This window comes from Vidua chalybeata, chromosome 29 (genome assembly GCF_026979565.1).
Source record: "Vidua chalybeata isolate OUT-0048 chromosome 29, bVidCha1 merged haplotype, whole genome shotgun sequence".
NCBI classification, from domain to species: Eukaryota; Metazoa; Chordata; class Aves; order Passeriformes; family Viduidae; genus Vidua; species Vidua chalybeata.
Genome location: NC_071558.1, coordinates 3,127,185 through 3,150,578, shown reverse-complemented (window position 1 = coordinate 3,150,578; position 23,394 = coordinate 3,127,185). Strand labels below are relative to the sequence as shown.

General features: G+C 49.5%; 1 protein-coding gene across 3 annotated transcripts in view; it reads left to right on the top strand.

Annotated features, from left to right (window-relative positions):
• The window catches only part of ASH1L (ASH1 like histone lysine methyltransferase), a 61,978-nt gene that overhangs the window by 16,960 nt on the left and 21,624 nt on the right, over window positions 1–23,394 (top strand). For all 3 annotated transcript variants that reach the window (XM_053966774.1, XM_053966773.1, XM_053966771.1), the window contains exons 3-8: window positions 694–5,452; window positions 11,828–11,929; window positions 15,421–16,144; window positions 17,090–17,269; window positions 19,076–19,170; window positions 22,201–22,274. In XM_053966774.1, the coding sequence (XP_053822749.1) occupies window positions 694–5,452; window positions 11,828–11,929; window positions 15,421–16,144; window positions 17,090–17,269; window positions 19,076–19,170; window positions 22,201–22,274 (5,934 nt within the window). The remainder of the gene's footprint in view (window positions 1–693; window positions 5,453–11,827; window positions 11,930–15,420; window positions 16,145–17,089; window positions 17,270–19,075; window positions 19,171–22,200; window positions 22,275–23,394) is intronic.

Here is a 23,394-nt window from a genome sequence, read left to right as displayed (position 1 = left end):
CCTCCCCTCCATTCAAACAGAATAATTTGACTTATTCTATTTTACTTATTTTCCTGACTGTCAGTGTTGTGCTGGGAGGAGAAGCTGTTGGTGCAGGGGCTGGGGGGACACGGCTGTGCAGGGACAGGGTGACAGTGCCAGCCCTTCCAGGGCACTGCTCAGCTGCTGCTCAGCACCACGTGAGCTCTTCGAGTGCCCTCACACTATAAATAGCCCAGCACTTTGTTGTTAGTGGGTTTTTATTAATAAACATCAACAGTATTTTTGGAGAACATTTGTAGTAATTGGGGGACAGATTAAATGGTTTATATTTCTGGACTGGGAGGGAGTTTGGGTTTTGTTAACATCAGCAAAGCCTCAGCGTGTCCACCGTTTTAAATTTTTGCTGTAAATATGAATATCACTATTATTTGCAGAATGTGTTTATTTTATTATGACATTATTTGAATTACTGATATTACTATTGTTTGGTTTAAAAATAATAGGATCATGAAACCTATAAAGTGTATATATATATATATATATGTATATATATATATATATATATATATTATAATATCTACATTAACATTTATACATTAACCCTGATACCATATCAAGTGTTAATCACCTAAACATAAAAAGATTCTGTGTTACTCAAAGTGATACTTTGTACCCTCTTCCTAAAGGCTTTTTTTGTTTATTAACTCTTAGGACCCTTCAAAGTCTTACAAGAAAGCTGGAGAAGTTGCATCAGTTGAGTTACACGTGGAAGAAGGTATTGAAGTAGAAACAACCCCTTTATCTAAGAAAGTTTCCCCATTGCATTCTGAAATGACAGATTATATAAAGTCATCTCCTCCGACTCTTATCAGTAGCCATAATTCTGACTTAAAGGATAGAACAGAAATTAACGGAGCAACAACTGTCACAGAAAAACTGGCTCAACTTATTGCAACTTGTCCTCCTTCCAAGTCTTCCAAAACAAAGCAGAAGAAGCCCGGAAGTGGGAATGGAACTACATCTGGTTTGGTGAAAGACTCTGGGAAGAAGCTGCCAGGAACCATAACTGCGAGTGGGTTGGTTAACAAAGATTTGGTGAAGAAACTGCCAGGCTCTGGGATTGCTGTTGGATTGGTGAACAAGGACTCAGGGAAGAAGCCATTAGGGATTGGCAGCGCAGCCATATTGGTTAACAAAGACTCTGGGAAGAAGCCCCAAGCAATCAGCCCCTTAATTGGATTGGTTAGCAAGGACTCTGGGAAGAGGCCTCCAGGGATCAGCACTCCACCAGGGTTAGTCCACAAGGATTCGGGAAAGAAGCAGCCAGTGACCAGCTCTGCAGTTGGATTGATCAGCAAAGATGTGGGGAGGAAACTTCCCGGGATCAGCACTCCAACTGCACTGACGAACAAGGAGCCTCTCAAGAAGCCAGTAGGGATCAGCACTCCAGCAGGACTGGTTAACAAGGATGCTGGGAAGAAGTTGTTGGGAATAAATAGTCCTACAGGTCTGCTTAACAAGGATTCTGGAAGGAAGATGCCAGGGCCTGGGAACAGCACAGCTCTGGTTAACAAAGACTCTGGAAGGAAGACACCAGGCATTGGCAGCCCCATGGGACTGGTTAGCAAGGACTCTGGGAGGAAGATGCCAGGAATTAGCAGTCCCGTGGGATTGGTTAGCAAGGACTGTGGGAAGAAGCCAGCAGGGACTGGCAGTCCAGCTGGTTTGGCTAGCAAGGACTCTGGAACTCTGAAAGCAGACTCCCTCGTGCCCTCCTCAGAGTCCTTTAAGCTTCCTTGCAATTCAAACCTCAGTAGCCTTGAAAGCCATGAGCCTGCGGATTTACTGAAGGAAAATACTACCAGCAAAACCTTTGAGAAGCACATTATGAGACAGAGCAAAGAAAGTATCTTGGACAAGTTTTCGATTCGGAAAGAAATTGCTGATGTAGGCAAAGAGATGTTCAATGAAGGAATGTGTGTTCCACAGGATGCCTACTCATCCAGTGAGAAAGGGATTTATGAAACGTCTAAGCACGAAAAGCAGCCTCCAGTTTATTGCACTTCACCAGACTTCAGGACAGGAGGTGCCTCGGAGGTGTCGACAGCCAAGTCCCCGTTCAGTGCAGTGGGAGAGGGGAATCTCCCATCTCCTTCCCCCACAGTGTCTGTCCCCACCCTGAACAGGAGCCTCTCCACAGCCTCCTCCCAGCTGGCGTCCAACTCATTGCACTTAAGTTCCACGGCAGAGCTCTTGGAAGGCATTTCAGACCCCATGGGCAAAACGCCGTTCTCCTCGGACAGCTCCCTGCTGAGTCTGAACAGGACATTGAACCACACCCTCGGCACTGATTTTAAAGGTGCTGAGAAAGACTTAAGTGATTCAAAAGCATCTTACGTGGAAACTTCAAGAACAAGTCCTCCCACAGGGAAAAAGCCCATTTTGGCAGCTGAGACGAGCATCCACGCTACTGTCACCCCTTCAGTAGTTAGTTTTACCAGCTTGTTTGGTAGCAAGCAGTTCCTCAAGATCGGTGCAATTGCTGCATCCGAGAAATCCTGCCAAGGAGCAAAAAACCTGAGCAGCACTCAGCAATCAAAACCTTTAAAGAAAAGAAAAGGAAGGAAGCCACGATGGACTAAAGTGGTGTCAAGAAGCACATGCCGACCTCCAAAGGGTCTGGATCTAGAAAGGTCAGAGCTTTTTAAAAACATTTCATACGGTGCACTATCGAGCAGTAATTTGGAGCAGGCCAAATTCCTGAAAAACATCGGTTCATCCTCATTTGTGGAGCATGAATTTGTCAAGCATCAGTTGCCAAAGCTGAACGAAGCTAATGGACAGTCTCTGGCACTGCTGGCTGAGACTGACAAACAAACCCAGAAGTTCTACAGTGCTCACAAACAACCCTCTAGCTTGTGTATGTCGGATGATTTCTTACCTGACATATACAAACCCAAGAGAGGAAGACCCAAATCCAAGGAAATGCCAGAACTCGAAGGTCCCCCCAAAAGAACTCTTAAGATCCCGGCATCAAAAGTCTTCTCAGTGCAGTCAAAAGAAGAGCAAGAACCTCCGATTTTGCAGCCTGAAGTCGAAATTCCCTCCCTAAAACAAAGCTTATCAGGACAAGCTTTTCCTAAAAAGAGAGGGAGACCTAAAAGGCAGATCCGGTCATCGATTAAAATGAAACCACCTATTCTGTCTGTGGCACCTTTTGTTGGAACAGAGAACTCAAGCAAGATGGGGCCTGAAAGTGAACAGCACCGACCCGGGGAGTTCTTTGAGAGGAAGGACCAGCTCCGAGGGCCAGAAGAAGTCCAAAGCCCCAGTATTTGTAGCATGAGTGATTTGGAAGTAGACTCAGACAGAAAAGTTGCCAAGAGAAATAATGGACAGCTAATGAAAACAATCATTCGAAAAATAAATAAAATGAAAACTCTGAAGCGAAAGAAACTTCTGAATCAGATTCTGTCCAGTACAGTGGAACCAAATACCAAAGGGAAGATGCAATCCAAGCTCCACAACACCGTGTCAACTCTTGCTGCCACGTTCGGTTCAAAACTAGGCCAGCAGATCAATGTCAGCAAGAAAGGAACAATTTACATAGGAAAAAGGAGAGGGAGGAAACCTAAAGCTGTCCTGAACGGCATTTTAGCCAGCAGCGCTGCCAGTCTGACGGTTCTGGAGAAGTCTGCCCAGCAGGCTCCTGGTACGTCCCTAGGACAAGTCCTTCCCCACTTGCTGCCCTCGGCAGCGAATCCCTCGGAGATCCTCCCGTCCCCGGTTTGCTCCCAGTCCTCCGCCGTGAGCGGGGGGCAGAGCCCCGTGAGCAGCGACGCGGGGTTCATCGAGCCCAGCTCGGTGCCCTACCTGCACCTCCACTCCAGACAGGGCAGCGTGGTGCAGACGCTCGCCATGAAGAAAGCAGCCAAGGGGAGGAGGAGGTTGTCCCCACCCACGCTGCTGCCCAACTCCCCGTCCCACCTGAGCGAGCTGACGTCGCTCAAGGAGGCCACCCCGTCCCCCGTGAGCGAGTCCCACAGCGACGAGACCATCCCCAGTGACAGCGGGATAGGCACGGACAACAACAGCACTTCGGACCGAGCGGAGAAGTTCTGCGGGCAGAAGAAGAAAAGGCACTCGTTCGACCACGTGTCCCTCATCCCACCCGAGACTTCCACCGTGCTGGGTAACCTGAAGGAAAAGCACAAACACAAGTGCAAGCGCCGCAGCCACGATTACCTCAGCTACGACAAGATGAAGAGGCAGAAGAGAAAAAGGAAAAAGAAGTACCCTCAGCTCCGAGGGAGGCAGGACCCTGATTTCCTCGCTGAGTTAGAGGAGTTAATAAGTCGATTAAGTGAAATCAGAATAACCCACAGAAGTCACCATTTTATACCCCGAGATCTGCTCCCTACCATTTTTAGGATAAATTTCAATAGTTTCTACACCCACCCTACTTTTCCTTTAGATCCTTTGCACTACATTAGAAAACCCGATTTAAAGAAAAAGAGAGGCAGGCCTCCAAAAATGCGGGAAGCTATGGCAGAAATGCCTTTCATGCATAGCCTCAGCTTTCCCCTGTCCAGCACCGGGTTCTACCCCTCCTATGGCATGCCTTACTCCCCTTCTCCCCTGGCAGCTGCTCCCATAGGATTAGGTTATTACGGAAGGTACCCTCCAACTCTTTACCCTCCTCCACCCTCTCCTTCTTTCACTACCCCCCTGCCCCCACCTTCCTACATGCATACAGGCCACCTGCTTCTCAACCCCACCAAATACCACAAGAAGAAGCATAAACTCTTGCGCCAGGAAGCTTTCCTCACCACGAGCAGGACTCCTCTGCTGTCCATGAGCACGTACCCCAGCGTCCCACCCGAGATGGCCTATGGCTGGATGCTGGAACACAAGCACAGGCACCGCCACAAGCACCGGGAGCACCGCTCCTCCGAGCAGCCCCAGGTTTCCATGGACACCATCACGGCCAACAGCTCCTCCAGAACGGTTCTGGAGTCCTTGAAGCGCTACAGGTTTGGGAAGGAGGCTGTTGGCGATAGGTACAAACACAAAGAGAAACACAGATGCCACATGTCCTGTCCTCACCTATCACCTTCCAAGGGTTTGCTGAGCAGAGATGAGCAGTGGGTCAGGAGAGAGCCTTCGGAGTCTAATTCCTTGGCACTGGGATTGCAGACACCTCTGCAGATAGACTGCTCCGAAAATTCCCCAGCTCTGTCCCTGGGGGGATTCACTCCCAGCTCGGAGCCAGCCAGCAGCGATGACCACACAAACCTTTTCACAAGTGCAATAGGCAGCTGCAGAGTCACCAGCTCTGCCAGCACCAACGGACGTAAAAAGTTACCCGAGAGCCCCGGACTGTTCAGCGGGCAGGACGCGGCGCTCAGCCGGCCCCTGCGGAAGGAGCCCGTGCCTTCTTCCCTGGAGAAGGCCCTGCAGCCACTGTCAGGTAAGGGAGCCTGGGCTTTCCGTGACTCTTGCTGGTTCTGTTGTACCAAACACGGCTGGAGCAGGGGCAGGGGAGGCTTTGGCTCTGCAGGGATCGGTGCTGGGGTGCAGCCCTGCCCCTGCCCTCACCGGGGGCTCTGTTCCTGCAGTGTCAGCGCAGCCTGGCACGGGATCTCCCCCAGAGCCACCCACAGCACTCTGTCCCTCCTTCCAGCAGACTCCTCTTGCTTCCTTACAGGCTAAGAATGCTTTCTCATGCAAAGGTCTTTGCTTTTTCCATACAATTTTAATTTTCCAGAGAAATGAGGGAAAGTTTCTCAGGATTTTTGATATTTTCAAAGCCATGTTTCTGTTTGAAGTTTGGTTGGTTTGGTTCAGATCATGTGTTGCTGCTACTGTTGTGAGTAATGTTTTCATTTAAGAAACTGTTTCCTATTCCTTTTGTAACTCCATTTTGGTAATTTGACAATCTCTGCTGCAACAGAGTTTTCAATCCCTGCCTTGAGGCCTCTTGCAACACCTCAGAACAGCTGGGGTTGATGCTGGGGATGCCTGAAACCAAACCTAGAAATTTTGGATTTATTCATGGTTGGGAAATGTATCTGACAGCCTCGAGCAAAACTGGAACAGGAGGAGCAGGAACAGGAACTTGTCATTTGCATAATATTAAGGAAAAGAAAAGAAAACCTGCAAAGGGCAAGTGCAGCTTGTGCTCCTGCCTGCTTCCAGTGCGTGAAGGAAGCCCAAGCTGCTTCTCCCTTCCCTTCTTGCCTGCATTCTCCCTTGAAGTTTAAATCATTGTCCAAAGCCACTTGTGACTAATATTTCACAGAGCAAGAACCAGCTACGAGGACTGAAAAATCCCTCCTCACATTCCTGGCTCTCATCTTGCTCCTTCCCGTGGGATACTCCTGCTCTGTTGCCTCCTGCCACCTCCTCTGCTCAGCACACCTGTGTATGCACAGGGATTTTCTCTTGATTTGGGGGGTTTATGTTTTCCTTCTTTATTTTAAGTGCAGCTGGATCTTTGACAAATTCGTATTTCTTTGTGCTAGTACTGAAATTGTTTGAGGTGGTGAGTGGAGTGTGGAGAAGGCAGCAGAACCGTGAGATTGCTTCTCCTGCAGTGATGGAAAGAGAAGTTCCAAGTGCTGGGTCACTCAGAGGATTAAATTTGGTTCTGAGGAGTGAATTGGTTGTGGGAACCTGTGCAGCTCTGGGAGCTGGGAATGTTTTGCATTGGAGTGAATGATCTGACCTGGGTTTGTGTGAGGAATAACCCAAGGGAGGGGGAGAGCAGAGATGCTTTTTGTGAAGGCTCTGCCTGCTCCCTGCCCCGGGACGTTTGAGTGATTCCTCAGGCATGGGATGTCACTTCAGGCAGTGCATTCCCACCTGGAACCTGGATATTTTGTGATGCTGGCATTTGGATTGGGGTCCAGCTCATTCCCAAGGAGCTCCCAGTGCCCCACACACCACTAGGAAAACTTAAACCACATTTGGTAAAAAGCCTCAGGAAAGAGAAATGCCAGGCTGGGGAGGTTTAGATCCATGTCAGTTTGCATGTTGTGTTTGGGGTGTTTTGGTTTTAGCCATGGTGCCAAATGGTGATTCTGAATCCATGACCATGGATTAAAGATTAAAAGATGGAGAGAAAATCTTTGGTGCATCGAAGATTGTTTATTTATAAAACCAGATGCAGTGTAGGTGCGTGGTGGAGAGGTGCTGGATCAGAGACTTGGAATAAACAGTCAGGCATCAGCATCAGGGAACCCATCCAGAATGGGTCTTTGGGGTCCATAGGGAATGTTTGTGATGCTTTATTTCAGAGTATTCCATGTGGGAAACCATGGAATACTACCTCACCTCCACATTTTGAACATAAACCTGGCCTAACTGGTTGAACAAATTCTTTTTACGCTATTGGCCGGTGCCAGGTATTCCCAGGGGTTTGCCCATGTCCGGGTTGTGTTGGGAAGGGGTTGTGTTGGTTGTTTGTGCAGACAGGATTCCCGAGGAGGTGGGAGTTTCCGCGGAGGTGAAGCGCAGGTGGAAGTTCCCACGCTGAGGCTGTTGTGTGACCTTGGCACGGCCGCAGCGGGGCCGGTCACGAGGCTCTGCTCTTCTGTCCAGGGGAGTTTTGTAGGACACTGTTGTTCATCCCAAGTTCCCAGGCGCTGTTCCTGAACTCTGCAGCTTTCCATCAGGAGTTATTTTGGACAAGTGATGCCGTATCTTAGGCCAGCCTTGGTGTGCTGTTGGAGTTCCTGTGGCCTCGGTGTGTTCCACTTGCAGTCCAGGCAGCAGCAGGGAGGAAAACGGGACCAGCCGTGTGCTGGGGTGGGTGCAGCTGCAAACACCGGGCCGGGTGCGAGGCTGCTCCTGCTCTGGCTGTCCCGCTCTGCGCGAGGTGCAGGTGCCATTCCCGTGGGATAACCGGTGTTACCGGGCACGGCCGTGTGGGCTCCCGGGGTGACCCGGGCAGTCCCAGACCGTGTGTCAGTCCCTGCCCCGAGGAGTCCCCGTCCCTTTGTCCGTTCCTACCCGAGGGCTCCCTGTCCCTCTCCCGAGGGGTCCCGGTCCTTGTCCCGAGGGATCCCTGTCCCTGTGCCAGTCCTTGTCCCGAGGATTCCCAGTCCCTGTGTCCATCCCTGTCCCGTGGGTTCCCGGTCCCTGTGTCCATCCCTGTCCCGTGGGTTCCCGGTCCCTGTGTCCATCCCTGTCCCGAGGATTCCCGGTCCCTGTGTCCATCCCTGTCCTGAGGGTTCCCGGTCCCTGTGCCGGTCCCTGTCCCGAGGGGTCCCTGTCCCTGTGTCCGTCCCTGCCCAGGGGGTCCCGGTCCCTGCCCGAGGGGTCCCGGTCCCTGTCCCGAGGGGTCCTGGTACCGGTCCCGGTCCCTGTCCCGAGGGCTCCCGGCCGTTCCCGTCCCGGGGCCGCGGGCGCGGCGGGCAGCAGCGCCCCCTGGCGGCCCCGCCGCTCCTCTGCCGCGTCCCGCCGAGCCCGGCGGAGCGGGGACACCTGAACGGGGACACCTGAGCGGGGCGGGGACACCTGAGCGGGGACACCTGAGCGGGGACACCTGAGCGGGGCGGGGACACCTGAGCGGGGACACCTGAGCGGGGCGGGGACACCTGAGCGGGGACACCTGAACGGGGCGGGGACACCTGAGCGGGGACACCTGAGCGGGGACACCTGAACGGGGACACCTGAGCGGGGCGGGGACACCTGAGCGGGGACACCTGAGCGGGGACACCTGAGCGGGGCGGGGACACCTGAGCGGGGACACCTGAGCGGGGACACCTGAGCGGGGACACCTGAGCGGGGCGGGGACACCTGAGCGGGGACACCTGAGCGGGGCGGGGACACCTGAGCGGGGACACCTGAGCGGGGACACCTGAGCGGGGCGGGGACACCTGAGCGGGGACACCTGAGCGGGGCGGGGACACCTGAGCGGGGCGGGGACACCTGAGCGGGGACACCTGAACGGAGCGGGGACACCTGAGCGGGGACACCTGAGCTCAGCCCAGCCCAGCTCAGCTCAGCCCAGCCCAGCTCAGCCCAGCCCAGCTCAGCTCAGCTCAGCTCAGCTCAGCTCAGCCCAGCCCAGCCCAGCTCAGCTCAGCTCAGCCCAGCCCAGCCCAGCTCAGCTCAGCCCAGCTCAGCTCAGCTCAGCTCAGCTCAGCCCAGCCCAGCCCAGCCCAGCCCAGCCCAGCCCATCCCATCCCAGCTCAGCTCAGCTCAGCCCAGCCCAGCTAAGCTCAGCTCAGCTCAGCTGCAGGTGCCTTCCCCCGTGTGGAAGAGCCCACCAGCACATCCTGCAGGGGATGCAGAAATTCACCAGGAACATGGGTTGCAGCCTGGGTCAGTGTCCAGGAGCCCTGTGCTGGTTGAGGAGAGCCTTCATGAAAAAGAAGGCTGTCCCTCTGCCCTCTTGAGAGGTGGGAATCCTTGCAAAAGTGGTGTTGTTCATTCCCTGCACCAGTCATCAGGAGCTAAGAGTGCCCATGATTAAAAAATTCCAAACTTTGAGGCAAGAGAGGATCTAAAAGGAGATTTTCCCAGAGATTCTGGTGAATCAATTTGGTGCTTTCCAGGATTCTCCCATCATCACACACCTTGGGGTTTCCCTTGAGGTATTGAAGCCCCAGGCCATGGGCGGGGGAGGAATTTTGGGCCTTGATTTTGGGCAGAACTTCAGTGTCCTGCTGTTACCTTTTGGAGGATTCTTTGAGGAAGGAAGAGCTTGTTCATTATGAACCATGTTTTGAAAGGGAACAGCAAAAATCTGTTTTTTTGCATCCTGGATTTTGTCTTCTAGATATTTTCAGGATATGCACATTCTCCTCTTGCACTGCCACGTGCATTTTTGCTTATCTGGGGTTTTATACTTATCTGAGTTTTTAATATCTCAGCATTTTCATAGCTGCAATACCAGGTTTATTCTATGACATTTTCATGACTCCCACAGCCTTTGCTTTCAAGAGTAATTGGGATTCTCTGAAAGTTGAATTTTTTAGGAAAATAAAGCAGTTTACTGTAAGAAAATATTTATGTGTAAAAAGGGAAACAAATAGCTTGTGTTCTCAGCAGAGCTGCCATTCCCAGCCCTGTCCCTTCACCCTGCAGCAGTCGTGGGATTTCTGTAGCTTTCTAAAATTGGTTTAACTCAAGGCATGGTAATTGTGCTTCCTGCTGCCTGGTGACATCATCCAAGGATTCAGCAAGTACCAGCAGGCCATGTGTGCTGGGACACGGAGTGAAATGTGTTCTGCAGGTGCCTAAAATCCAGTGCTGCTCTGTGTGTAGATAATCATCGTCCTCGTTTAGGCCCCAGGCCTTTAACAGATTTGCCATGATGGACTGGAGCAGAAATATTTGTGGTTTTTATTGTGACAGGATCTTGTAAAGGAAAAGCAACACAGCAAGGGACAAATCTAAAGAATTTAAATATCTTGGGGGTTTTCTTTTTGGCTTTTCATCTGCCTGCAGTTCCTGGTGAGCCGTTCTGCCCAAGGAGGGGAAGAGAATGCTTTTCCTGGATGAGGTGACCTTCCAGCACAGAGGGATGGGGTCAGCAGCACAAAGCCACTCAGTGTTTCACCTCCTTCCCAGCGCTCTGAATGGTGGGACAGTGGCTGAGAGGGACACTGGGGACAGTGCCAGCACACACAGGGACCAGCTCTGGCAGGATGGGCTGGAGAGGCTCTCTGAGGAGCAGCACAGGGGCTGGGTTATGGAGATCATCACGAGGGGGATGTTATTCCCTTCTTCTCCAGCCTGGAGAGGGCACACCTGGAGTGCTGTGTCTGCTCTGGGCTGCCCAGGCCAAGAGAGACAGGGACATGCTGCAGTGAGTCTGGTCACAGGAATGACCAGGGGGTGGGAGCCTCTGCCATCCAGAGGGGCTGGGAGAGCTGGATCAATGATCCAGAGGGGCTGGGAGAGCTGGGATTGCTCATCCAGAGAGACTGGGAGAACTGGGATTGCTCATCCAGAGGGGCTGGGAGAGCTGGATCAGTCATCCAGAGGGGCTGGGAGAGCTGGATCAATTATCCAGAGGGGCTGGGAGAGCTGGATCAATTATCCAGAGGGGCTGGGAGAGCTGGATCAATTATCCAGAGGGGCTGGGAGAGCTGGATCAATTATCCAGAGGGGCTGGGAGAGCTGGATCAATTATCCAGAGGAGCTGGGAGAACTGGGATTGTCGAGCCTGGAGCACAGGATGCACAAAGGGAGCTCTTCCCAGTGTGTCCATGTTCCAGCTGGGAGGGAATGAAGAAAAAGGAGTGAAACTGGTCCTGGTGGTGCCCAGTAGCAGGAGTCCCACTGGAGTTCAGGGAATTCTGTTTGTGCAGAAGAAATTAGAGGTCACAGTGGTGGTGAGGGAATTGCAGATCAGGAAATCTGTGTCACTGGAGATGTAGAAAACCCAGTGGAATGTGGTAGCCCTGAGCAAGCTGAACCTGTTTTGAGCAGGGTGGTTGGTCTTGGTAATCTGCAGAGGTCTTTTCCAAGCTCTTCTGAAAATCAAGGAGTTTGGATTTAATTGAGAGTAGGAATATGTGGGGGATTCCTTTCCCTTTCCCTTTCCCTTTCCCTTTCCCTTTCCCTTTCCCTTTCCCTTTCCCTTTCCTCACATACAAGCTAATTCTGGTGGTTAGTACTCCATGCCTTTACTCATGGCTTCTTTACCTCTGCCACTGGCCTGTGAGAAATCCCTGCTTGGCGTTTCCTCCCCATCCTTCCCCTGCGTTCTGGGAGCACACAGGTGTTCCTGAAGGCACACCAGAGTAACGTGAATTTGAGCCTTTAGTGCTGCACTGGCACAGCCAGACTGAAATGTTGTTTTTGTGCCTTTCCCCGCTCTGCCTTGCAGGCACTTTGCCAAGCCAGGACAAGCCCTCGCAGAGGCAGTCGGAGAGCACAAGCTGCAGCCCTTCCAGGAAGAGATCCACGTCGGAGAGCACTTCTTCTCCAGGCAAGTCCTGCTCAGGGGCCTGGCTTTTGGGATCCCTGTGTGCTCAGACCTATGCTGAGACTCAGCATGGCTGTGAGAGCTTCAGCTCATGGTGATATTGAGTTTCTCCACTGCCATTTTGAGATACAGGGGCTGTGGGTTGGGTGGTAGAGTTGGGAGACTTGAGCTGGTGCTCAGAGAAACAGCAGCACAGCTGTGGCAGGGTAGGGTTTGGTTCCTCACCAGGTTAAGTTAGGCCTTGAGCTCAGGGCTTTATTCCAGACCTGTGAAGTTAATCAATGAATTAGAGGAATAAATTAATTCCTCCCTGGGCAAGAGCCTGACTGTGGCACTGCTCTGGAGGCCATCAGGCAGTGCCCCCAGCCAGGTCAGAAATGCTCATGGGAGAGAGATAATGGAAGTACTGAAAGGCCTGGAAGCTCTGGTAGCATCTCATCAAATCCATGATCCAAGAACAGATCTTGGATGCAGCATCCTGCTGAACTAGGGTGGATGTTGCAGCCAAGGGCTGGCATTCCCTGCAGGTCACTGAGGGTAGCAGGAGAGGCTGGAGTGGGCTCTGAGCAACCTGCTCCAGTGGAAGGTGTCCCTGCCCATGGCAGGGAGGTGCAACAAGATGGTCTTTAAGGTCCCTTCCAACCCCAACCATTCTGTGATTCTGTAAAAATAGAATGTGAGCTCCCCTGGGATTGGACAGAAGAAAATCCAGCAGGTTGACCCATTTTCTAAGACACTCAGTTGCAGAAACACTCTCGTTGCCAGAATTCAGACATTTCTTAGACTCCCAAACTGACTGCAAATGTGTAGTAAATCCCTGGGATTGGTACTTAGAACTAGTTATGGTTTCCATCTAGGAAGGATGTGCCAAAAGTGCCATTTCCTCCCTGCTTTAAACAGATGTTTACAACAGATGCTCCATTCAGCCTGTGCTGCAGAAAGTCCTTTGCAGTGGGAAAGGAATCTTCCTTTTTCCTCTGTCTCAATCCCTTTCTTGCCCTCACTCACTTGAAAGGGGCAGCTGCAGTTGTTGTAACTGGGAATAGGAAGTGTTAAAGTCGAGGAGTGCTTTGTGCAGGAGCATTGGAATGACATGAATCACAAGTTTATCAGCTTCAAAGTCACCAAAGTGATGATGCAGCTGAGCAGATCAGTCATTGTTGTATTATCCCTGGATCTGGAATGTGTGTGGGTTTCAGTGTTTGTCAGAGAGGAGCAGCAGCTGTCCCAGAGCAGAGCCTGCAGTGTCCCAGCCCTTTGGATCAGAGCCCAAGCAGCAGTTCCAGGGCACCCATGGGAGGTGGTGCTGCTTGAGGGTCCCTGAGCAGGTGAGGAGCCCCAGCTCCATCCCCACGTGCCTCTAAAGGCCAGAAGAAAACCAAGGGTAATTTATCTTTATTATTTCATCTGAAATGCAGAGCTGGAAGCGTAAATCCTTCCAGGTGTCTTGGAGTTGTGGGGGTGTCCATGTCAGCTCACAGCAGGAGGCTTCTCTTGTCCTTTGTCACCAGGAAGAGCATTGTCCAGTGCAGGATTTTTAAAACATGTTTTGCTGACTCTTTCTCCTCCACACTGTGTACTCTCTGAAGCACCTTTTTATTTGCACTCACAAACTCCTGACTTTGGAATCTTAGTGAGGAATGTGTTCTCCAGAGTTAACACAGTTGGACTGCTGAGCACTGGAAAAATATTAGAAAATATTTAAACTAGAAAAGACTTCAAGAATAGCTAGAAGGCTAGAAAATATTTAAACTGGTTGTGCTTTATCTCTGTCATCTAACAAATAATCTCCCTCCTGTCAAGTGCTAGAGCCCTTTATAAACACATTTTGTTGTCTTCCTTTAGGAGTTCCCTTGGCAGCAGGACGTGCTGCTCAGCCTGGGCCCCGCTGGGTTAAGCAGATCTGATCTAAGTAATTGGCCACAATTACAGCAACATTTTGTCAGTGCTGATGTGCAGTTGTGATGTGTTTATGAGAAGGCAGCATCCATTTCATTGCAGAAAGAGCAGAATTTCTTCTGATCGAATGTTATCACTGAGGAGCAGCAGGGCAGCTTTGGGAAGCTCTTAGTTTGGAACAAATCCCTTTTTAATCTACATGGTTGACCTGGAAACTCTTGTTCAAACACCAATCCTCAGCTCTAGTTTTGAAAGTCAGATCTAGATTTATTTCCTGTGTGAATTAGCCTTTCTTTTTTGTCCAGATACTTTGATTTACCTTTATCCAATCAGTTCTGTCATCATCAGCCTTGTCTATTTGATAAAAAAACTGCAAGAGCAATGAGAATAGTTGCTTCAGTACTTCCAAACTATAAAAAAAAGAAAAACGAGTTTAAAAATATATCAGATGTTGCTCCATTTTTTATCAGGATTGAGTTTTTATGTGCACAGAGTGTTTTGTATTTTTAATATTGAATAGAAAGAAGCTTGAGGACCGTGTGAACCCTCATTGCTTTTTGCTGATAGAAATGGGCGATTATGTGGGAATAAAGAGAAAATAATTGTATGTTAGAAGTGATGATATAAAATGTGACTGAATTCTGTCACTGGGTCCCTGTCCATATCACAGAATCTCTTCAAGGAATGTTCTGGGCAGTCCCAGGACACAAATGCTGTCAGTTGATGCAGCTGTTGTGTTTTAGCTTCGTGTTTTTGGTCCCATCCCCACTCTAATGCATTCTTGGGGCCACCTAAAAACAGAGGCCAGACAAGATTAAGAGAATAAAAAGTGGGTATATTTGTTGAAGGGCAGATGAAGCCCCCCAGGGGCTACACCCCAAAAATGGACAATGGGTCACAGGTTTTAAAACTTTTATAAGTTTGGTCCATTTGCATATTGGGGATTAATCTTCCAATTACAGCTTCAGGTAATGAAGTCATTTACCCCAAGTTTGCTCCCCCCCCCCCAACTCACTTTTGTTTATATTTCTTGAGGCTTGAGGCAGTGAGGTGTCCTTGATTCCCAGGCCTGGAGAGGAATTGTTGTGTCTGCCCAAAATGGGGAAGCAGCAGCTAGCAGTGTATATGGAGTTTAGAGTTATACACTAAGAATTTTATTATTACTATTATTAGATTAGATTAGATTAGATATATAAAATAATAGATATGCTATGTTATATATAATATATAATATATAATATATATTATTACTATATATTATATAATATCTATTATGTTTGATATTATTATATTATATACTGTTATATATTGTTATATATTGTTATATATTAGATATATATTATATATAGATTCTATATTATAGATATATATTTAGAGGTATAGTTAGATTATATATATTACAGATATATCTTTTTGTAGATCTATATTATTATAGATACATGTATAATTACTATAGATTAGATATATACATGATATGACCTATTATTATGTTAGAATTACTATACTGTTAGAGTTACACACCAAAGAGCTGCAGGATTGCAAACACCTCAAGAGCACAATCCCAGGCATCCCCTCCAGCCGTGTCTGTGTTTCAGGGGGGGCAGTGCCAGCCCGCGGTGCCCGCCTGGCCCCCGCGGCCGACGACCCGGTGGACACGCTGCTGCAGCGCATGGCCCAGCAGGACGGGCCGGCCGCGCTGGACAAAGGCCTGGACGCCGTCATGGCCAGCCCTCCCTCGGCCAGCCCCGCCCGCAACCACTCCCGGGAGAGAGCCCTGGGCAAGCAGGACGGCCTGGGGGCCTCCAGCCTGCCCAGCCCCGAGGGCATCTCCCTGCTGCAGGAGCGCCTGCCCGGCAGCTACTCCCCACGGCACCTCAAGAGGAGCGTGGTGGAGGCCATGCAGCGCCAAGCGAGGAAAATGTGCAATTACAACAAGATCCTGGCGACAAAAAAAAATCTGGACCACGTCAACAAAATCCTGAAAGCCAAAAAGCTGCAGAGGCAGTCGAGGACGGGGAACAACTTCGTGAAGCGGCGGCCGGGGCGGCCGCGCAAGTACCCGCTGCAGGCCGTGGTGTCCATGCAGGCCTTCCAGGCGGCCAGGATGGTCAGCCAGGAGCTGGAGGACGGGGAGCAGAGCAGCAGCCCCCTGCACCTGGGGCCAGACACCATCACCGATGTCATCGAAGCCGTGGTGCAGAGCGTGAGCCTGAACCCTGAGCACCGCAAAGGCTGGAAGAGGAAGAGGTGGCTGCCCGAGGAGCAGGCCAGGAAGAGGCACAAGTCTTTGCCTGAAGATGAGCAGGAGAGCAGTAAGAGGTGATTCCCTTGCAGTTTTGTACCTCAGTTGGTTTTAGAATGTTTCGATCGCTGAGAACATCTTCTGCTTGATTTTATGAAGGAGTTCAGTGTAGAGGGAACCAACATGTCAGCCCTAAGTGGGGTCAGGGCCTTCCTCAGGTACTGAAAACGCCCCAGAAATGAGAATTTCAGGTGATCTAAAACTGTTGGTTCTGTACTTGTGTTGGTGAAGGATATATATAAGGAGTTGGTAGCAGGGTTACTGATGAGGGGCCGCAGATTGTTCCTTCATCCTGTGTGGAATAAGGAGCCCTGAAGAGTAGTGTGTGCCATGGGATCTACTCATGTAGATCACAAATACTTACAGGCAGCACAGGATGCAAAGTGATGTACAGCAGATAAAGAGTAAAGCTAAAGCAGCAAGGAGGAGCTAAGGGGTGCACCTGTGCAGTCACTGGTAAAGGCACCCACCAAAAATCTCTCTCTGATCTCATCATCTCACACTCATTTTCAAAATCATCAATAAACAAACTCTGTCAGGAGTTCTCCTTTCCAGAAATGGGTGCTGTGAGGGTGCTGCTGGCACCACATATTCAGGGGCTGCTCTGGGGCTGTCCTGAAGGCTGAGGAAAGGGTTACCACATGCTGGTTTCAGAGTGCAAAAGCAGAGAGCAAGAGCTGCCTTCTGAATTACTCAGCTGAGGCTCCGAAGGATAAACATCAGCAGTACAAACAACATTCTTTTTGTAATAATAATATCACAAAAAGAATCATACTTTTCTTATGATTATACTTAACCCCCACTTGATCATGATCGTTGAGTTGCACTTTTTTAAGTAGTTGAGTCACCCAGAAATTCAGAAACGTGAACTTTTTCTGCTGACCAGATTCGAGAGAGAAATAATGAAATACTGTGAGATGATCTTAATGGGAAGGTGATTTTATCTCCACTTTTTCTTCTAGTTTCTCTGAGGCAGCAGCTGAACCTCCCAGTCCACATGAGGCCCTTGGGAAACCACCTGAATCTGAAACCCCCAAGCAGCCTTTGCCTCCTCTAACCCAGCGTGAGAAAAAAGCCCCTCGACCCCCAAAGAAGAAGTACCAGAAGGCTGGGCTCTACTCTGATGTCTACAAAACAACAGAGTAAGTAAAACAGCAAAACTGCTCTCTGATAATCCAGGGGAAACTCTCCTTTCACCTAGAACCATAAAGAGCTGCCACTCATGAGTAGGTGAAATAAAGCCATCAATTTAATTGAAGCATGTGGAGAATTATGTGCATGATAATTGTCAGAACCTGACCCAGTGAGGATGTAAAATGTAACCCCAGTCAGAAAGCAGCCTCGAGCAGTCTGGAAGTGTTTCTGGTTATCAGCTTTGAAGAAGGTAAGAGATTTATTCAAGAGTCTTAATGGTCCTGGCAATCCAGGTGCTGGGAGAGCTGGATGTGTGCAGATTCTGAGCAGGATTTGAGCACAGTGTCTGCAGAGAAGGGGTCATTAGGTTCCTGTTTTCATTGGCTGAATGGCAACAACTGGTCATCTTCTGTGTGAAAGAATTCCAGCTATGCACCCAGGTCATTTCGCAGTTCAGTGAAGTTCATCTCTATTTTCTCTGAGATGTTCAGGGTAAAAAAAATCCAGCATTTCTTTATTTTTCTCACTGGTTGGTTTGCAGCCTGGTGTCCACTAGAATGTGGACACCTCCCTCTTTCCCTTCCCTTTGTAGTCACACATGCTTTCTAATGCCATCTGAACTAATTTGTTGAAGTCAGGAATTTATGCTTCTGTTCCAATATGATCTGACAGATTGAAAAGAGAGAAAATTTGACACCTTCTCACTATGTCATAGACCACTTGAAAATGTTACAGAGACCACTGGAAAACTGCCAGTACAGTTTATCAGCTGCTCCTGCTGTAATCTCTCTCTGTAGTAGAGTGAAAGAACCAGTGAAAGGGTCAAGACTAAGGAAGAAACACAGATCTCAGTCTGACCAAAGTGAGACCATTTGAATTTTATCTGTTTTCAAGAGATGTGCTAAAACTTTGCCACCTGGATGGTCTGTTACTGCTGTACAGCGTTCACATCTCACAGTTTCATCTGTTGCCATAGGGGAGGAGCTGAGAGAGTCTTCTCCTTTTCTTTAGTGTAAATATTTGGAACTTTGGGTGTTCCTAAGTTGGAAGGGACCCACAAAGATCATGGAGTCCAACTCCTGGCTCTGCACAGTCCCAGCTATCCCATCCTGTGCCTGAGCTGTGTCCAAAGGCTCCTGGAGCTCTGGCAGCCCTGGGGCTGTGCCCATTCCCCGGGGAGCCTGGGCAGTGCCATCACCCTCTGGGAGAAGAACCTTTTCCTGATAATCCAACCTAAACCTCCCCTGGCCATTCCCTCAGGTGCTGTCCCTGCTCACACAGAGCAGAGATTGGAGCTGCTCCTCTACTGCTCTTCAGGGGGAAGTCACAAATCACTTACAGAGGGCTGGTTTGTCTTCCCTTTGCATGCTGAGTTCTTCCCTACCCTGATACTGGGTTTGGGATGAGCTGCTTATGGACACTGAGGAATTTCACCCTTCCAAGGAAGCAAATGCTGCCTCTGCACTGTTTGCACACTGGTAGTGAAGCAGTTCCTCACCAGATACAATCTGCTGGTCCTCTTTAATTTGTGTAGCTTTAGTTATTACTTTTATATCCCATGCTGGGCATTTGCAGTCCATGGTGTCCCACTGGGTGTTGCCTTAACAGCATTTATGGAGGAAAATCCCATTGTGGGAGGGCTGGGATCAGTGTGTTTGACAGGCAACCTGGAGAGCAGTTCTTTGGCCATTTCTATTCTTACTCTCTTGCCTGATGCTCCAGACATTTGTGCCTTGACTAAAGCAGAAAATGCATTTTTGGAGGTGAAGACGATCCCCATTGTGATGCTTTGGTTCTGTCCCTGTCCTCCACAGCCCCAAGAGCCGCCTGATCCAGCTGAAGAAGGAGAAGCTGGAATACACCCCAGGGGAGCACGAGCACGGGCTGTTCCCAGCCCCTATCCACGTTGGTGGGTACCTCATCTGGATTTTCATTGTTGTGGCACTGGGGGACCTGCACAGCTTCTGCCTTTCTCTGCTTTTTGTCCCTTGCCAGGTCACTCGTGGCTTTTGGCACATGAACTTTGCCAAGTCATCCCTCTGTGTTCCCCAGTTTGACTCAAGGGGCTTTTTTTAGCTTAAAGCATTGTTCTTGATTTTTTGGGGTGTCAGAAAATACCATTCTAGTTGAAAACTTTCTTTAACTCTGATAGTCCTTGGATGAAATGCAGAGCAATAGTCTCTACCTCAAAGTAAAATTACAGCAGAATAGCCACAGACAATTATGACCATTTAAATCCCAAAAGCTGAGCATGGAATGATAAATTCCCCCATGTCCCCATGCACTTAATGGTGTCTGTCTTTACACAGGGATAAAAGGGTGGAAGAACTAAAAGCTTTGCTGTAATATTTTTTTTTTACTTCATCTCCATTTTTAGGTCTCAGGTAGGAAAAAAATGGGATTTAGGATTTCACAGAATCACAAATCATGGAATGGTTTGGGTGGGAAGGGACCTTACAGATCATCTTTTTCCACCCTGTTCCATGGAATTCCATAGTCCAGGTTGCTTCAAACCCTATCCCTGGCCTTGAACACTTCCAGGGAAGTGCCTGTGGAAAGAAGGGGTAACCCAAATCTGTCCCAGGCCCTCAGAGGGGATGGAGCTCAGGGTGCTGCTCCTGGGGCAGGGGGGATGGTGCAGAGCTCCCACTGTTTGCAGCTCATACCATTTCCCAGGTTAAACCAAGATTGAGTAATTTCCTGATTGTCAGGTAATTGTTTCAGCTTTTGAAGTGCTGTGATTTCTTGCTGCAAGTCCTGTCAGGCCCAGCGGGTCTGGGGAATTCAGGAATCTTTGTCCCATCAAACACAAGCTGTCACTGCTTTGTCTTCTGTAACTGAACTGTTTGGCTCCCTGCACGACTGCACAGCAAGGCAGAACAGTTGGACAGATCTGTGTGAATCAGGAGCCACAGAACAGGCTTCAGAGCTGAAGGTGACAATTTAAATTCTTCACAGTGTGCCCTTGCTCAGCTCCTTTTTGAATGGGGTCATATAACCAGGTTCACCCACATTGGTGCTCCTGCCCTGCAGCTGCTCCCGTGGCTCCAGGGGTGCCTGGGGATGGTTTAACCCCAGAGCAGTGGCAGGTTCTGCCAGGGGACTGCACTGGTGCCACTCAGGGAGGGCTGGGGGGACCTTCCCTGCGCTGGGGGCTCGGTGCCAGGGCACCTGAAAGAGCCTTTTGTTTGCCCTGCTGAGGTCATAGAAGTGAAAGCAAATTCCCAGCAGATTTAGCTCTTTCCTGGAACCTGCTAGGGATGAATAAGGCATTGAAAATGGAAAGTAATTTAGGGGTAAATTGTAAGGAAAACATTACCATTTTTATTTTCCAGTGGTGAGGGTATGCATGTGAATTTATATGAACCCGCAGAGCATTGCTGGAGGAATATAAAGGCATTTGTTAGCAGTTAGAAAAGCTGGGGGGAAAAAAATCAGGCCTGGGCCTGACACCTCATCCTAGGCACTCTGCTCCCTGCAGTTTTGTGACACAGGATTCCAAGAAAATGATCAGAGAATGTTGAATCTTGGCTGGAACTAACCAGTGTGAGCCCTCGGGACTGGTGTGAATGATGTAATGGGTCTGTGTCCTTTAGGGGTGTCAGGGAATGAAAGAATAGAGCCAAAATCTGCAGTGAAAGCAGGAACTCCTGTCTAAAACGAGTTCCAGTTATTGCTGAAAATACAGATCCCCTTGAAGCCTTTCCAAAAAATCTAGGAATGTATTTGCCAAGTCTGAATTCATTCTTAAATCTCTTCTGGTAAAGGTCACGGGAACAGGCTGGGAGACTATTTTCAAAACTGATTTGATTTCTTTGAGTACAATATTGTGATTTACCAGCCTGCATGGGTGGTGCAGGTCTTGTCCTGGGTGTTGAAGTGTTGGGTTGTGCACAGGAGAACCCAGGAGAGCGTGTCAGCTTTGAGGACAGAGCGGTGATCGGTCCTGTCAGGTCCTGTCAGGTGCTGTGGTCAGTCCTGCCAGGTGCTGTGGTCAGTCCTGTCAGGTGCTGTGGTCAGTTCTGTCAGGTGTGGTCAGTCCTGTCAGGTGTGTGGTCAGTCCTGTCAGGTGTGGTCAGTCCTGTCAGGTGTGTGGTCAGTCCTGTCAGGTGTGTGGTCAGTGCTGTCAGGTGTGTGGTCAGTCCTGCCAGGTGCTGTGGTCAGTCCTGTCAGGTGTGGTCAGTCCTGTCAGGTGCTGTGGTCAGTCCTGTCAGGTGTGGTCAGTCCTGCCAGGTGTGTGGTCAGTCCTGTCAGGTGTGGTCAGTCCTGTCAGGTGCTGTGGTCAGTCCTGCCAGGTGCTGTGGTCAGTCCTGTCAGGTGTGTGGTCAGTCCTGTCAGGTGTGGTCAGTGCTGTCAGGTGTGGTCAGTCCTGTCAGGTGCTGTGGTCAGTCCTGCCAGGTGTTGTGGTCAGTTCTGTCAGGTGTGTGGTCAGTCCTGTCAGGTGTGGTCAGTCCTGCCAGGTGCTGTGGTCAGTCCTGCCAGGTGCTGTGGTCAGTCCTGCCAGGTGCTGTGGTCAGTCCTGTCAGGTGTGGTCAGTGCTGTTAGGTGTGGTCAGTCCTGCCAGGTGCTGTGGTCAGTCCTGCCAGGTGCTGTGGTCAGTCCTGTGAGGTGCTGTGGTCAGTCCTGTCAGGTGTGTGGTCAGTGCTGTCCAGGGTTGGCTGTGGTGGGGTCTGACCCAGCTCCTTCCCATCCCTCGCTGCCCATGGAGGCCCCTCCTGAGCAGGACAGGAGAGCAGGACCTGGTTCTGTGTCCTGGGGGGGTTCCCTGGGTGTGCCCTGACATCCAGAATGTTCTCAGAGGCTTCTGCCCCTCTCCTTTGTGCCCTGCAGCCCTGAGAGGCCCTGCCAGAGCCTGGCCAGGTGCCTGGGAGCAGCTCCCATTCTCTCAGGACGTGTGGCTGTGAGCGTGTGCCCCTTACAAACCTTTTTGTGGTTTCAGGGAAGTACCTCAGACAAAAGAGAATCGACTTCCAGCTGCCTTACGACATCCTCTGGCAGTGGAAACACAACCAGGTAGGAGATAAGAAGTCACTGGGGTTGCCAAGACTGGCATGAGAAGGAAACAGCAGCACTCAGAGAGAGCCTGTTCACACATCCCAGCTGTGTGAGGGGAGAAGGGATTTGCATCTGTATTTAATGTTGAAAATTCCCTTTATTCCACCTCCTGCAAAATAGCAACCCTGTGAGTTTCTGCTCTGACAAAAGTCATTAATTTGGTTGCAGACTTTTATTTTGGCAGTGCTGCTCTGTGTGGGGAGCTGGTTTCAGACACGCCTCGGGAGAATTGGGATGTACTGCCAGCAGCACTGAGAAATTTCAGACCTTATTTTTCTTGGATCAATCCCAGCAGAGTGGAATTTATTTTTCACTTGCAAGCTGAAATTTTCATACTGAGGAAAGAAGAGAAACTGTTTAACAGTCTCGTTCTTTTTAAAGAGCTTTAAATATGTGCAAGCTTAAAAATAGGAATTTTTTTTCCCCTGAGATGTTTCCACCAAGTGATTTACCACAGGATTTAAGGGAGAATCTGCCCTCAGCTCTGTGGTGGGAAAGTGCTCTCAGACGTGTAACTTGAGCAGGTAAATGAGCAGGACACATTCCCAGGTGCTGTGGCTCCAGCTGCACTCCAACACCCCTGGAATCTGATCCTCAAGTCAGGAGCATTGGGGACATTTCAGCTGAGGACACTTTCTTGCCATGTACTGACAATGGCCTGTCTCATCTGTTCAGTATTTTATAAATAATAAATTTATTGATTTTTTATAAAAATTATTTTATAAATAATAAATTTATAAAAATATTTATTAAAATTATATAAATAATAAATTTTTAAACATGGGATCTTGACATTTTCCAACTCTCCCTGGAATGTTGAAGGCCCTTGCAGAGGATTTTCTCTGTACAGGGTTGTGGAGATGTCTGAGTTGTTCCTGTGGGCCACAGGGGTCACTGAGGGAAAGCTCTTAGAGCAGGAAATGTGTGTGAAATAGAGACTAATTGGAAATTACTCCTTAAAGCTTGTTTGACAGGCTGGAATATATATGAAATTATGAACTGTGATGTGAGCTCCCCTTTCCCTTCATCTCCATCTGCAGAGGAAGCTCCTCTGCAGAGAAGATGAATCTGCATTTCT